This window comes from Sphaeramia orbicularis, chromosome 22 (genome assembly GCF_902148855.1).
Source record: "Sphaeramia orbicularis chromosome 22, fSphaOr1.1, whole genome shotgun sequence".
Taxonomy (NCBI): Eukaryota; Metazoa; Chordata; class Actinopteri; order Kurtiformes; family Apogonidae; genus Sphaeramia; species Sphaeramia orbicularis.
In genome coordinates, this window is record NC_043978.1 from 37343823 (window position 1) to 37358096 (window position 14274).

General features: G+C 39.2%; 1 protein-coding gene across 4 annotated transcripts in view; it reads left to right on the forward strand.

Annotated features, from left to right (window-relative positions):
• Positions 1 to 14274, forward strand: part of ralgapa2 (Ral GTPase activating protein catalytic subunit alpha 2) — a 101142-nt gene that overhangs the window by 28953 nt on the left and 57915 nt on the right. For 3 of the 4 annotated variants that reach the window (XM_030126099.1, XM_030126100.1, XM_030126103.1), the window contains exons 5-18: positions 2076 to 2119; positions 2242 to 2422; positions 2592 to 2707; positions 3096 to 3234; positions 4848 to 5056; positions 5570 to 5821; positions 6065 to 6247; positions 7054 to 7188; positions 7296 to 7444; positions 7540 to 7651; positions 8008 to 8245; positions 8908 to 9087; positions 11829 to 11975; positions 12365 to 12487. In XM_030126099.1, the coding sequence (XP_029981959.1) occupies positions 2076 to 2119; positions 2242 to 2422; positions 2592 to 2707; positions 3096 to 3234; positions 4848 to 5056; positions 5570 to 5821; positions 6065 to 6247; positions 7054 to 7188; positions 7296 to 7444; positions 7540 to 7651; positions 8008 to 8245; positions 8908 to 9087; positions 11829 to 11975; positions 12365 to 12487 (2208 nt within the window). The remainder of the gene's footprint in view (positions 1 to 2075; positions 2120 to 2241; positions 2423 to 2591; positions 2708 to 3095; positions 3235 to 4847; positions 5057 to 5569; positions 5822 to 6064; positions 6248 to 7053; positions 7189 to 7295; positions 7445 to 7539; positions 7652 to 8007; positions 8246 to 8907; positions 9088 to 11828; positions 11976 to 12364; positions 12488 to 14274) is intronic. The other variant, XM_030126102.1, reaches the window with a different exon arrangement.

The window sequence follows — 14274 nt, forward strand, 5'->3', positions numbered from 1 at the left end:
AGCTCTTGGCCACTTTTGTTATGTAAAGATAGCTCATGGGGTAAATAGATTTGGAGACGACTGATGTAGGTATTATCAAAAGTGCACTGTATGTCTTACTATTAAAATATCTGACAATATTGGAATAAGCTTATTAAAATAGGACTTAGCAAAGGGAACTGAATCATCGTTAGGTAGATAGGTAAATATTTTAAGATATATTTGTGTAGTTATTTAGAACATTTGATGTCTTAAAGATTATACTGTAAAATGTGTCTCTTGTTACATGTTTAATGGCTTTCATTTATAAGCTGAGGACTGCTTCTGGGGTGTCCTATTACAAAATCTATTTTGTTGATCAATTGTTGATTTTGATAACTGTTTCTAATAATTTTGTAATAAATTTGTAAATAAATACATATATGAGGTGGCAGTCAGGAATGTGAAGGGGGCACATATACAGGGGTGTGTGTGTGTGTGTGTGTGTGTGTGTGTGTGTGTGTGTGTGTGGGGGGGGGGTTTCCATGCTGTACGTACCTCACACTGAGTACGCACACACCATATGACAGTACAAAGTGAAAGTGAAACTTTAGATGCTTTACCACTTCTTCTAAATTAGTCTTTAAGTCTCCCACTGTTGTGTACCTCATTGTCCTTTTCCCTACCTCCGGGAACTTTCATTTGAGGGGACGGGACATTTGTTTAAAGGGGCATTGCGCACTCTAAATTAATTAATTACCAAACACAAATAAGGTCTGGATACTTTCCATAGTGTTACACTTGTTTTTATTCATCCTCTCAAATGCCTCTCTACCCATGAGGCAGGACCTTGATTCAGCCCAAAGCATGTAGAAGTTGTAAATGTGTAAATGGTGTTCTGGTCCATTCAGTGCAGGGGTTCATCCTGTGCTCCACATATGTAGAGATGCTTGCTTTTTTCCAAGGTTCTGTTAAATTATTGAAAAGTAAAACTGGGTTGCAGCGTGTAATATGTACAGTCTATGATAATGTGTTGCTAAAGCAGATGGTCTGAGCCACGTCAGAATAGAAATTGGGTGTGTATGATAATTTTCCTTCAAATATGATAATTTTCAGCTGCTGGTACGTTACAGGACTCACTAAAAACCAGTGTTATTCAATCAGTGCACCTGTTTTCAAACAGAAAACCTGGCTTTCTTTTTGTACACTTCTCTATTTTTAGAATAAATGGTCTAATGGGAAAGTTACATTGCAATGTCTTGCTTGTTGCGTTTGGAAAAAAATGAGATTGGAATCAACCAAAATCGGTATTGGCTGCCCAAGCACCCTGCAAATCAGAAATTGGGATTAGCCCAATAAATTATAATTGGTGCAAGTCTATTTGTAATATGTAGCAATGAAACAGGTTTTTTTTTATTGTTTTACAAAAAACACCCCCTTCTCCCCTACATGGCCACAAGAAACTCTAAACGCCCTCCAGTGTTTGTTTTGTTTGTTATGGGTTTTTCAATTAAGAGAACATTATCTGTAGTCTATAATCAAATATAGTAGGTCATGGATATTAATCCTGACGTTTAGCATTGATGTTTGCTGTTGAATAGAAAAAGGAAGAAAAGTAAGGTTGTTTAGAGATACGATAGAGACATGGTTGTATGGTGGTATATGAATATTGTATTCTATGTCACCAATCAAATGCTTTTAATTGCTTCTCTCATAATGTTACACAATGGAACTTGAATTCTAAAATGACTACAAGGAAGCCACAATGTCCTTATATAAACAGTGCTGTCTGCATGCTGTCAAGATGTCCTAAATCACACACAGACCTTTTCTGCTGGTATTTAGCAATCAGAGCCGTGTCTCATTTGATTATAGTGGAACCAGATTGCCTCCATGAATGCATGTCGCTGCCAACTGATGTTAATTTTCATCAGGAAAATGCAAGGCCTTGCCACCCTCCCAATCTGTTCGTCAAGACCGCCCATCAAGGCCAATTTTCCTCAGTAGAGATAACAGGGATGTCATTCACTGTCAGCCTTGTGTGCCAGAGCATCAGCTGTAGAGGATCACTTTGAATATCTGAGTTGCAAGTGTTTGACAGTTGTTCTTCTATTCAGGTTCTATTCTGAAAAAGCTTCTACACACTGGAAATTCATTCAAGGTAAATGCTGTTTACTGTTGCTGTTTCTTTGCCACAAGAGAAGTCTGGCTTTACTGTTGGTCACAGTACAAAATTAGCTACTTTTTGTATATATTCATATTTTCCGATTGCATTCTGTTTAGATCCGCTGTGAGGGGATTCGTCTCTTCCTGCTGTGGCTGCAAGCACTGAGAGACAACTGTGCTGAAGAGCAGTTTCTTATCTTTGCCTGCCTGGTGCCAGGATTCCCTGCTGTGCCCTCCTCTAGAGGGCCCTGCACTCTTGACACCATCATTTACAACCCCTTCTCCAACCCCCCTGATGGTGAGATACATATACTGTGACATTGATTCTGAAAGCATCACACAGCTTAATGTGATGAGAGTGGCCTCTGAGGCGTCCATAATTAAAAGAGATTAGATGCTGAAGCCTTCTTTTCAGTCTAATACTTACACATGAGACATTAACCTTAAGTTTGTCTTTGTTTGAACAGCCAAGGTTGTCCCTGAGGAGATTACCCCACTAGTGCCGGCGGTGGCAGGAGAAAAGGTTGCAGATGACCAGACCTGTTACATTCTTGAAACCCTGCTCAAGTTCATGGTCATTCAGGTATTTTTTTCGTATTTTGTTGTCTAGGAATGAATGTGGAATTGTGAGATAATTGCACCTTCATCATGTCATTTACTCACCTATTTATAGTTTAATGTTATGGGTTTTTGTTGTTTTTAACTGGAAAATGACATAAACCATAAGTGCAACATACTAAGGTTATAAGGCAGATTCATTGTGTTTTACAACAGTAAAATGAAAATCAAGGTGTTAAACAAGTAAAGTTGAGCCTGTTAATCTTGCACCTAGTCTAATATGTTTTCTCTCTGTTATTAGAGGAACCTTCTAACTGTTGTGTTGCAAACAATATACTGTCACTGAGTGATGCTGGAACCATGTACTCTCTCTGTAGCCTGACCTTGTCTGGTTTGTATTGTCTGTCTGCCAGGCATCCAGTTTAGAATGGAAGAATAAAGAGAACCAGGACACAGGCTTCAGGTTTCTTTTCAGCCTGTTCAAGAAGTACTACCTTCCACATCTATTCCCCTCTTTCACCAAGCTCACAAATCTCTACAAGCCTTTATTAGGTAAGCTGCTATACGGCGTGTTTGTTGAAACCTTTTTTTTTACTGTGAGTGTTCTATTACTGTAATGGTACATATACTGTACTTGAACTCAAGAGCTACTGCTCTGGCTACAAAATCTCAGTTCAGTAAAATGTGTTGCATTCCTGAAGGGAAAAACTCTATTCAGAAAACTAGCACAATCACATTCTTTATACTTCACCCTTCAGACTTGTACACTTGAAGGCCTTGGGCACACTAGCACTTTAGTTCAAGCAGAAAAAATGACAAGTCTGTAGAAAATCAACAAAGGAGCTGATACGTAAAATAAGTAAATAAACTGTGGCACAGGGAATCAGCAGTTGGACAAAGTACTACAGCATTTATGATTGCATTGAAACCAAAGTAGAGTCCAGGTATGGCAATATGTTTTAGTGGGTACTTCATATATATATTAGGGCTGGGACTTTAACGTGTTAATTTTGAGAAATTAGTCACAGGAAAAATAATGCGATTAAAAAAAATAATGCATTTAATCACATTTTATTTTTACACTCCAGACAACACGGAATGTTTCTCAGAACACGGGTTTCTAGCATTCTGATCATACCGATGCACTGAACAAGCAGAAGCAGCAATGTTAGGACAATAATGACAAGGATGAGATCGTGTTGCTTGGCCCAGTGGACAGGAGATTTACATATAAAAAATGGATGGATGTAAGCCTAGATAAGAGCACTGTTGTGTTCAAACTATGCCACAAAGAGTTTGGATGCCACCACAGTTATTCAAGCCTCTGGTACCACCTAAATGCCAAACACATTGCAGCTAGTACAAACACCGGAGCTCACAGTAACACTTGTGCTCCTATTACCACCAAGCAGAGTCACCAAACCACACTCCACCAGATAATGGATTTGAGAGCTCCACGAGTCCACATCTGATAAATGAACAAACTCACTGGTGAAATGGATTACAGTGGACCGTAGACCCCTTTAGAAGATCAAGGGTTAAAAAAGATGCTAAGATAGCGTCATCTGACCCCACTCATGAACTGCTATGCAGAAAGACAATTTTATACAAAATCCAGCAGCTTTATGACACTGAAAAACAAGTTAAAGGGAAAGAGGGACTGAGGTCAATTAAGGGACAGTTTTTGTTATTTGTTCTTTTTTTTGTCATTTTAGATGGTATGGCACTTAATATTTTATGGCACTTTAACTCTTGGTCTGTTTGTTTTTGGCCAATGATATTGATTTATCACTTTACTATTTTTCTGAAATGTACTTGAAAGTAATGTTTATTTACTAAACAGACATGTTTACTAGATTATATAAAGTAATAAGGATTTGGATGTTTAAACATATATATGAGTCTATTCATTGATTTAATTATGTACCCAAATCTATTTGAATTGGAAAATGTTGCTTCTGGTGTCAAATATTGATAGCCATTAAAATATGATTAATTAATTAATTGGATAATTTTTTCCCCGCTACTTATATATAAATAAAATGTCATTTCCAGCTTAGCAGTTATTGTTAATATTATATGTGCTTGCTCCTAAAAATTTCTGTCTCTCTTGCTGCTTCTTTTTTTCCTCTTACTTTGTCCCTTTCTCTGTTTTGTCTGTTCAGATCTCCCCCACCACAGACCAAAACCCTTGTATGTGCCAGTGACGCGGAACAATGAGAGCACCTTCTGCACCAGGGACCAGTACCTGGCACCCCGTGTGGCCTTCATCACTTGGCTTGTCACCTTCTTCCTGGAGAAGAAGTATGTCAGCAGTACTGCTGCAGCGCAGAACGCCAAGAACGGCACAGAGGTCATTCCCAAACTCATCCAGGTGAGCCTCATAGGACCCATCTGTTGGCATTGTTTCATAGTGGAGGGGGTGGGCAGAGTGAAGGAAAGGTCTGTGTAAAGGCATATGACCATGTGCAGACAGGAAAATGTATTTAAAAGTGAATGTGAGATTGTAATCCATTACACTCTTAAACTCTGCCCATTCTGTATCTGCTCAGTCTACTAACCCCTAACTATTACGGCTGCCTTGAAGAGGGATGTTACCTTGATAATGTCCAACCGTGGAATTGATATTTGGGATTCAAAATTTCTGATGTAGTGCTTATTTATTAGTATTAAATCTAATTTTAAAGTATATTCAGTACTGTAGGTTTTTAATAAAACATATGCGAAAGTTAGAAATTATTATTGTGTATAAAGAATGAGGCAAGAATAAATTTATTCCCTGGTAACTTGTTATATCTAAAGAATGTGATTAAAGAGAGGTCATTCAACTCCTGAACTCGAACCTTATAAATATTTCTCACGTACACTTTGTCTGTGTGGTGCCCAGACTGTCACTGCAGGCAGTAGCAGCCAGGAGAAGGAGAAGGATAAGGATAAGACATCAGATGGGGATACTAATGGGCCACAGGGGGAGCCTGACAAGAGCCACTCCAACAGCAGCACATTGTCAGATCGACGACCCAGTGATTCCAGTTTGTGTAGCATTGAGGAGGAGCACCGTCATGTCTATGACATGGTGCATGGCATTCTGCTATCCACCAGAGACAATGTGAATTTTGTGAATGAAGTCTTTCACCAGGTACGGCAATGAAGCTGATGCTTTTATAAGGGAATTGTTACAACACTCACTTAGCAACATATCAGAGTTCATGTTGCAAAAATGAGTGCATCATAGATATTGTATAGTTTCTTAATTTGTTTATCAACAAAATCCAAGTTGCTGACTTGTATGGCATTAAGATGGTCTCTGCTGCCCTCTGCTGGCTGGTTGTAAGCATAACTCAAAGAGCTGTCTTGTCTGCCCTATATTCTCCCTCCTCAGGCCTTCCTGTTACCATCATGTGAGGCATCAGCAACCAGGAAGGTGATCAAAGTGTATAGGAAGTGGATTCTGCAGGAAAAGCCCTGCTTCATGACAGAACCTGACAAACGTACGCAGGAAGATGAAGTGGATGAAAGCTGTGTGCAGACAGTCAGCACAGAGACGAATAGCATGCATGCACAGGTAAATGCGCTCTGATTGATACCTGACTCTAAAAGTAACTTTTACACTCCACATATCACAAGAATGTAAACTAGGAACTACTGTAATAATAGGTTATATCAGTGGATCCCAACCTTTTTTGGCTCGTGACCCCATTTTAACATCACAAATATCTGGTGACCTCAGACATTCGAGATGGAGAAATTTTTTGGCTAAAATTAATTTGCTTTTGATTATGTAATAGTTTACTATACTATGTTGCAAATAAATGTTAATTTTAGAGGACATTGAGTATATATAATGTGTATTATTATGGATGGAGGCAGATATGCCAGGTGTAGATTACTGCACAAAGTGAGAATTTTATTTTCCTTGGTCAGGATCTGTACAGTCAGTCCAGCTTGTATTTACAAGGCTGCAAATTAACACTGAACAAACAATAACTCAACCTATGAATTGTGAAAGAGCTGCAGCATCTGAAACTGATCACAATGAACATTTGAAAGATTAACAGTACCACAGTGCTTCAGTTTCAGCTTCACAGTTTGTCTTTTTATGGATTGGGATTGTCTCTGTCAACTCACCCTATATTTTTTATTAGTATTTTTTTTTTTTACCAATTACTAGAAATTCCAGGCGACCCAATTTGAATTCCAGGTGACCCCACGTGGGGTCCCGACCCTAAGGTTGAAAAACACTGGGTTATATGATATAACAGGATAATTTCATTATTAATGATTAGTGGTAAAGGTGGCTTCATTAACAAAATTACTATGTTGAGATTACCTTACATTATCTGACTTAGTGACTGTCCTCACTCCTAACAGGTATTGGAGAGTCACGGACACAGACGGTCATCCAGTTGGGGCAGGACCTACTCGTTTAGCAGTGCCATCAATCGGGGTTTTCTCACCGAGGAGCAGAACAGGGACATCAAGGCTGGCATCCAGCCCATGCTACAGGTGTGTTACTACCAGGATGACTCTGTCCTCTGTACTATTATTTTTACGTCTATGCATCTTTATCTTTTTATGGTTCATTGCTCTTATCACATGCTGTATAAATATAGGTATTCCTGACCAACTCGTCAAATGTGTTCCTGTTGGAACCATGCCAGGATGTACCTAAACTTTTGGATAATCAGGTTGAGGTGTGCAAGGGAGTTCTCAGCATCTACCGACACATGATTATGGAACACACAATGAACACACAGACATGGTTAGTAAGCTGTGCAGATATTTTATTTTTGATGATAATGTGTGTACTCAGTATGTTTTTAAGAGCCTGGTTTGTTGTATTATCTGTGTTTACAGGGAGCAGATGTTGCAGGTACTGCTGAGGATCACAGAAGCTGTGATGAAAAGGCCACAGGATAACCAAAGAAAAGACAGCTTTGCTGAAAGTTTAGCCTCTATACTCTTTAGAGTATGTCCTCGTCATATGTATATGGTTTTCTATTTTGTGTAATGTTCATGGGGGGTTTTGTGTATTGTTATACCTAGTCCTTGGTATTTAATTTCACTTACTGTGCACTTTGGAAGATAGAAAGGAACCTGCGGCTATAAAATGACATTTGTGTAAAAGCACCAAATTCCTTTTCCTAGAAAACTCAATGTGCTATCATTTACTATTTGGGTACGTCTTTGATGGAGTGTTGGTTGATGGAACTGCAAGAAGACACTATATTAAATGTTGTGTTGTGTGAGAGTCTGACTGTCACATCGTATTGGACACCTTCTGTCAGTACTAATTCATCTCTCATTGTCTCATCTTGCATTCAGACCATCATTGTGGCATGGGTGCGAGCCAACCTGTGCGTATTTATCTCCCGGGAGCTATGGGACGAGCTGCTGGCAGTGCTGTCCTCTCTTACCTGCTGGGAAGAGCTGGTGACAGAATGGGCCAGCATCATGGACTCTCTGACAGCTGTGCTGGCACGCTCTGTTTATGGCCTGGACATGGCCAACCTGCCTCTGGACAAACTCAGCGAACAGAAGGAGAAGAAGCAGAGAGGACGTGGTGAGTGGGAGAAGTGGGTGGATGTGGGATTGGGGTTGCTGAAATGTGGGTGAGAAAAGTGGTTTAAAGTTAACTTAATTATTTTTTCCACGATAGTCAAACAATTGTTGTTGCATGAAAATTCCAAAGGAGACCAGAATGTTTAATCTACGTATCTCTGCAAAAAAGGGCCTCAACAACAAAAAAAAGGTTGTGAAGATGTTGAAGTTTATACTTCTACAATGGGTAGCCTCCACTTGCACAACTTGCAAGTAAAGCTATTAAAGTGATTTTCTGTTTTTCCTGTCTTTTATGGTAATCTTTTCTGAATAGCTAAAAATGGAGGCCCATATCAGAAAAAAGCGTAGGTGTACTATACCACAAATTTTCTGAGTCAGGTTATGAAATCATTTTCTCCAGAAATGTGAACTTGTTTTGAATAATCTTTCCCTGTTTAGCATTTGGCATCAGTCCTCATTAAATTAAAAAATTTGTAGTGTTCTTGACCAGAAAGCTATATAAACTGCCCATCACCACTCTCTAAATGTGTCCTACCACCAGAAACAGAGGTAATCTTACATGTTAACTGTGGAAATAATGACAGTTATGTGGTGTTACATCTAAAGGCAAAGTGGAGTCAGTGACTGTTTTTTTTTTTTTTTTTTTTGTTTCTTAAATGTCAGGGGTAATCCAAGACTCACAGAAAGCTGCAGCAGTGGCTCGCTCCTTCTCACTGAGTTGGAGGAACCAAGGGGAACAGAGTGGGCCTGGAGTTCAAGAGCCCATGAGGATTCGGTCCGCCACAACATCAGGAGCTCCTGGTGTGGAGACAGCCCGTAACAACGTCCGGCAGAAAGCTTCTGGTAAGCACATACACATACAATGTAGCAATACAGTTGTTTTGGCCTGGTCATATATTATTGTACCATTAAAGCTGGTAAAATACAGTGCTGAAGAAAAGCTGGTATAATCCTCTTGTATGTATGTTCCATTATTTATTCCATACTGGAATAATCTGCCTTTGTGTGAGCCAAGAAAACAGTACTTATCAGCTTCCTCAGTCACACACCAGACCACACAAGCTTTATGAGACATATTGACTGCATGTGAAAGACTTTAGACAGGTTTATGTATACACTGGCCCAGGTGCTGTTGAAAGGCCTAACACTGAAGACAAAGAGGCCAGCAGATGGCCCACATTGTTCTCCTCACATGTCACAGACCAACGTCAACATGTTTCCCTGTCAGCTCAATTGGCAGCATACAACATAATTCTCTGACAACATGTCAAAGGCCAGCTTTGGACACTCATTGTCATTAGCTCAATTCAGACACAGCAAACAGCTCTTATCTGATGGGATGTGGCAGGCTAATTATAAGTTAAAGCTGGGAGGCAGTAGAGTAGTAAGTCGCCCTATTGGCTGCTTGTCTTGTGTGTCCTAATTTTGTCGCGACAGAATCTTAATGTGGGGGATAAGAGACTGAGACAGTCTCCTTTTCTGGCCTTCCGCCTCCCCAATTATTACTAACATTTCGAAGTGACAAGCTTGTTGAGCTAGGAGGAGGTGTATTTGTGCCTGAAGGACATGTGAGCTGATACATCTATTTAGTGTCTTGTGTGCATGATTATGCAAACTATTTACTTGCATGCAAAAAAAGATGGACACTGAACAGTACCGCCTCAAATTCCCTTCCCTTTCTTTAGCCTAATTGGATTTCTCCCACATTGATCTTCAAAGGCTTGACAGTCCTCCTCCCTGCTCCTCAAGAGAAGGCCCACACATCAATTGCACGGCAGTTTTTGATAGTTTCATTAAGAGTGTAATTAATGCTCATTAATATGCATAAATGAGTAACAGTAGCAGGCTGTAGCAGAGACGATGTATCTCTCTCACTGAAAGGCTTAATTAAAGTGTGCTGAAAGCAGAGAATAGAATAGTCCTCTTTCATTGCTGTCTTTGAGATTAAGCCTGAAGTGCTGTCCAGACACAATGGCAATGCCTCAGCATTGACAACTGTCAAAACTTGGCTGTACTTACACATGCAAATACCAACTAATATTGTTCTGAGATCTTGTCTTGGTAATGGATAAAAAAGCAGGATATTTCATTATGGTACTCATTAAGTTTTTGCCACCACATAGGCCCAGTCAGACCAGCTCTTATTCTGCTTTTGCCTGGATGGTAAACAGGTGTATCTTGGCCTTACCTTTAAGTTAAGGTTATAACGGTACACTAAAGTCACAGTTTGGAAATTGCAGTTCAGTACATGTTCAGTACAAAGAGGAAACAACAAAAAAAAAACACCAAATAAGGTAGAGTTACTTTAATTCATTTAGTGAGGAGACAGTTGTTCATGTTACAGTTTGTTCCCCCATATAGCCACCTCTGTCAAGATAGTAGGTACATATATAGTGAAAATAGGAAAATAATGCATAGTTCAGTGTGAACCACACATTTTCCTACACAGCTGATTTGAAACAAGCTAGGCAGGTACTCTGGCCCACTTCCTCTTACCATAATGTGACTGACTCAGTCTGACAGTCAGCTTGAGCCAAGCTCAGCTCATCCTGCTAACTCTTTAACTCACTATTGTGAAATCCAGTTCTTCATTGCATTCATTAATCTTTGTGCTTTGGCTACCTCAGTGCAACTGCATGCACTGGGCTGTAATTTTAGAGCTTTGTGGTGCCAGTACACATGCCATTAAATCTGCTCTTGCCATGGAGACAAATGTAAATATTATATTAATTTATTAGTTTTATTAACCACTTCGTCAGTTCAAAGTAAATAATCATCAAATTAACAAGCATTTAACAATTTTTTTCTAATAGAAGTTAACTAAGTACTGCACAATATCCTTGTGCTCTTGAACCACAATTTACACCAAAGGATATACAGCATAAGAGTTATGATTTCATACATATGTTGATGTTGCACTTATAAAGTGCACTTATAAAACCACAGCTGTAACTTTTCTGCTATTTATGCCTCTCATGATCAGATTTCAAAGTCTGAATTTATGTCTTGCATTGCAGTTCTTTATTTCCTCTACTCTTTGAATTGAGAATGTATTCATTACTTTTGTTAAGGATGTGATCTCTTGTCTGTTTGTTTGTCTGACCATCTGACAGGAGGGTTAAACAAATCTACTGCACTGATTTTCAGGAGACTCCATGATTCAGTAGGGTATTGACCAAGGACAGTTTAATTTGGAAGGAGATCAATAAAAAGGGCAAAGGCTGTAGTACTACGTTTTCTAACATTGTGATATAGGCCATGAGGTGAAATTAGTAAGTGTTCACCCATCTCTGCTAAGCTAAGCAGTAAGCACTCAATGCACACTAGAGGGTATGAAAAGAGGTCCAGTAGTATGTGCATAATCAGTCTGACAGGCAAACCAAACACCAAACAAAGTAAGAGGCATTAGAGAACTGCCAAGTCGTAGCAGATGAATGCACTCTCTGGGTTTCCTTCTAGTTAAAGGAGGTTTGTTTGTAGCATTTTTTACATAACCTAAATTGAATGCTTCTTCTTCCTTTGCCTTTTATCTGTTTTCACTGTTTCATGTCTTTTTCCTGTTCTTTCTCTTTTCCTGATGGAAGCTAAGCGAAGCCAGTCCATCAGCAACTGTGTTCATCTATATGAAGCTTTGCCCACTACTAAAAGCGTTCCTATGCTGCTCCACACTGTGAGCTCTTTCTTGCCTGGTATCTCTTCTGGTAATTCTGCTTGCTCTCACAGACTCTCAGGTAAAATGTATTCTGAGAGCTGGAAGTGTTTGTATGTGTGACTTCCATCTCGCCACTTCCATCCATCTGTCACTAATCTGTCATGTGCTGCCAATTACTATGTCTCAGTGACAATATTTTAGGGGACTATGGTTTAGCAACTGTATCTGTTTGTTAAACAACTTAAAAATCTTTGGGCAGATTTGTTCCTGTTTTCAGTTTGAAGGAATACCATCAATGTGTGTATCACCACTGCATGTGTGCATGTCTTAATGTGTCTCCAGTATTAAGTTTAATTTGTTAAACCCTCATCGATACCGTCAGTAGGATGACATTTGACAGTGTACTTGTTTTTCAGTACTTGCAATATTATTTCTGTTAACTTAGTCCTCTTCTCTCCTGACTTTCAGATGTGGAGGAGTGCCAGCTGTCAGAATGCGGGGGAGAGGAGGAGCTGGGAGGCGGGGATAGCCCCCTGCCACGTAGCAGCAGCACCTCCGACATCACCCAGCAACTCTCTGACACTTTACCAGGTATAATATACACAAACCAAATTACATTTTGCTCCTTGTTTCTTCACTACTTCTTCATTTGCAAGACATCAGATTCCTTGATGCAAAACTAAATATGCCCTCAATAGCTTGGGTTTGTCGTGTAAAATTTACAGCCGCAGGTGGGAGACATCTTTGGTCCCTTTGATGCTCTTCCACACTGTACTCTGGCATGTTGAATTTATGTGTCTGTACTCCCTTATCTATGTAGTGGAGCTTCGTCAAGTAAATGCACACAGAGTCAAGTCAAAGTCGGAGATCGAGCAGAATTGGAGCCGCATAAAGTGTTTATTCATACACAAAATAAACACAGAGTTGATATCTGCAGAAACAACCGACTTTTTCGCTCTGGGAGACCATTTTTATTTGCGAAAAAATAGGTTAGGTTTAATTATAGACCACACCCTTTTTACCATATTTAGAACATTATTCTAGTCACGTTAGAGGCCACCTTTTTAGCTTTGCCCATGATAGGGTAAATTTTTACTGGTCTCTATCTAGATTGGACAGCATACAGGGTGGGGAAGCAAAATTTACAATATTTTGAGGCAGGGATTGAAAGACAGTGTATGACCAATTAGTTTATTGAAAGTCATGAGAATTTATTTGCCACAAGAAAATTTACATAATAGAAAATGTTTTTATTCTATGTGTCCTCCTTCTTTCTCAATAACTGCCTTCACACGCTTCCTGAAACTTGCGGAAGTCTTCCTCAAATATTCGGGTGACAACTTCTCCCATTCTTCTTTAATAGTATCTTCCAGACTTTCTTGTAATAGTTTTGCTCATAGTCATTCTCTTCTTTACATTATAAACAGTCTTTATGGACACTCCAACTATTTTTGAAATCTCCTTTGGTGTGACGAGTGCATTCAGCAAATCACACACTCTTTGACGTTTGCTTTCCTGATTACTCATATGGGCAAAAGTTTCTGAAAAGGTATGGATAATAGTGTTAGGTATGATTATGACATCAATATATGTTTGGTTTCAAAACAATTGACGTAGTGCCTGCAGAGAAAAAACAACTAAATGTTCATTGTAAATTTTGCTTCCCCACCCTGTATATACATATGCAACTATTTCTCAGTATTAACTTATCATGTATGAATATGTAACTTTTTCCTAGAATGTGTAAATTACTTCCCAGAATGTCCAAAATTTCCACTCACGTGTACTTTTTGTCCACCATGTCTTTTTGTAGCGGTTCTCCAAGGAAAAAAAGTCAGCTACTCTGGTGCAATCTTCACATTACACTATGAATAACTTCTGGCATGCAAATTAATACAGGTTACATACTTTTGAATATGAATTGAATACTTTTGATTAAAATACTGATTTCTGATACCACAGTTTCCATTACAGTTTTCCACAAAATGAAAGTGATATTTCTACAATTTCGACAAACTTGTACGTGTTTCCATGGAAGAGTGTTTGGCTTTTGATGCGTGATTCTAGTAAAGTCCGATCTCGCACCATGTTGTAATTCTCGTAAAATACTGTATAGTTCTCGCAAGACGCTTGTATAAGGAAGATGGACGCACTGAGTTTCATGCAAAACCTCCACGGTGTTGGCACTGTAGTGTCGGTTGCATCTACTGCTATTGCAGTAATCGTTCCAAGGCAAAGTCCTTATTTATGGCAGCGGCCACGCATAATGTATTTGTGGGAGAGAATTGTACATCAGGAATTCACCAACGAGTTGTGGATCTAGAATTTCCAAATGACCCGGGCAACTTTTAATGAACTGTGTGATGTTATTGAACCTC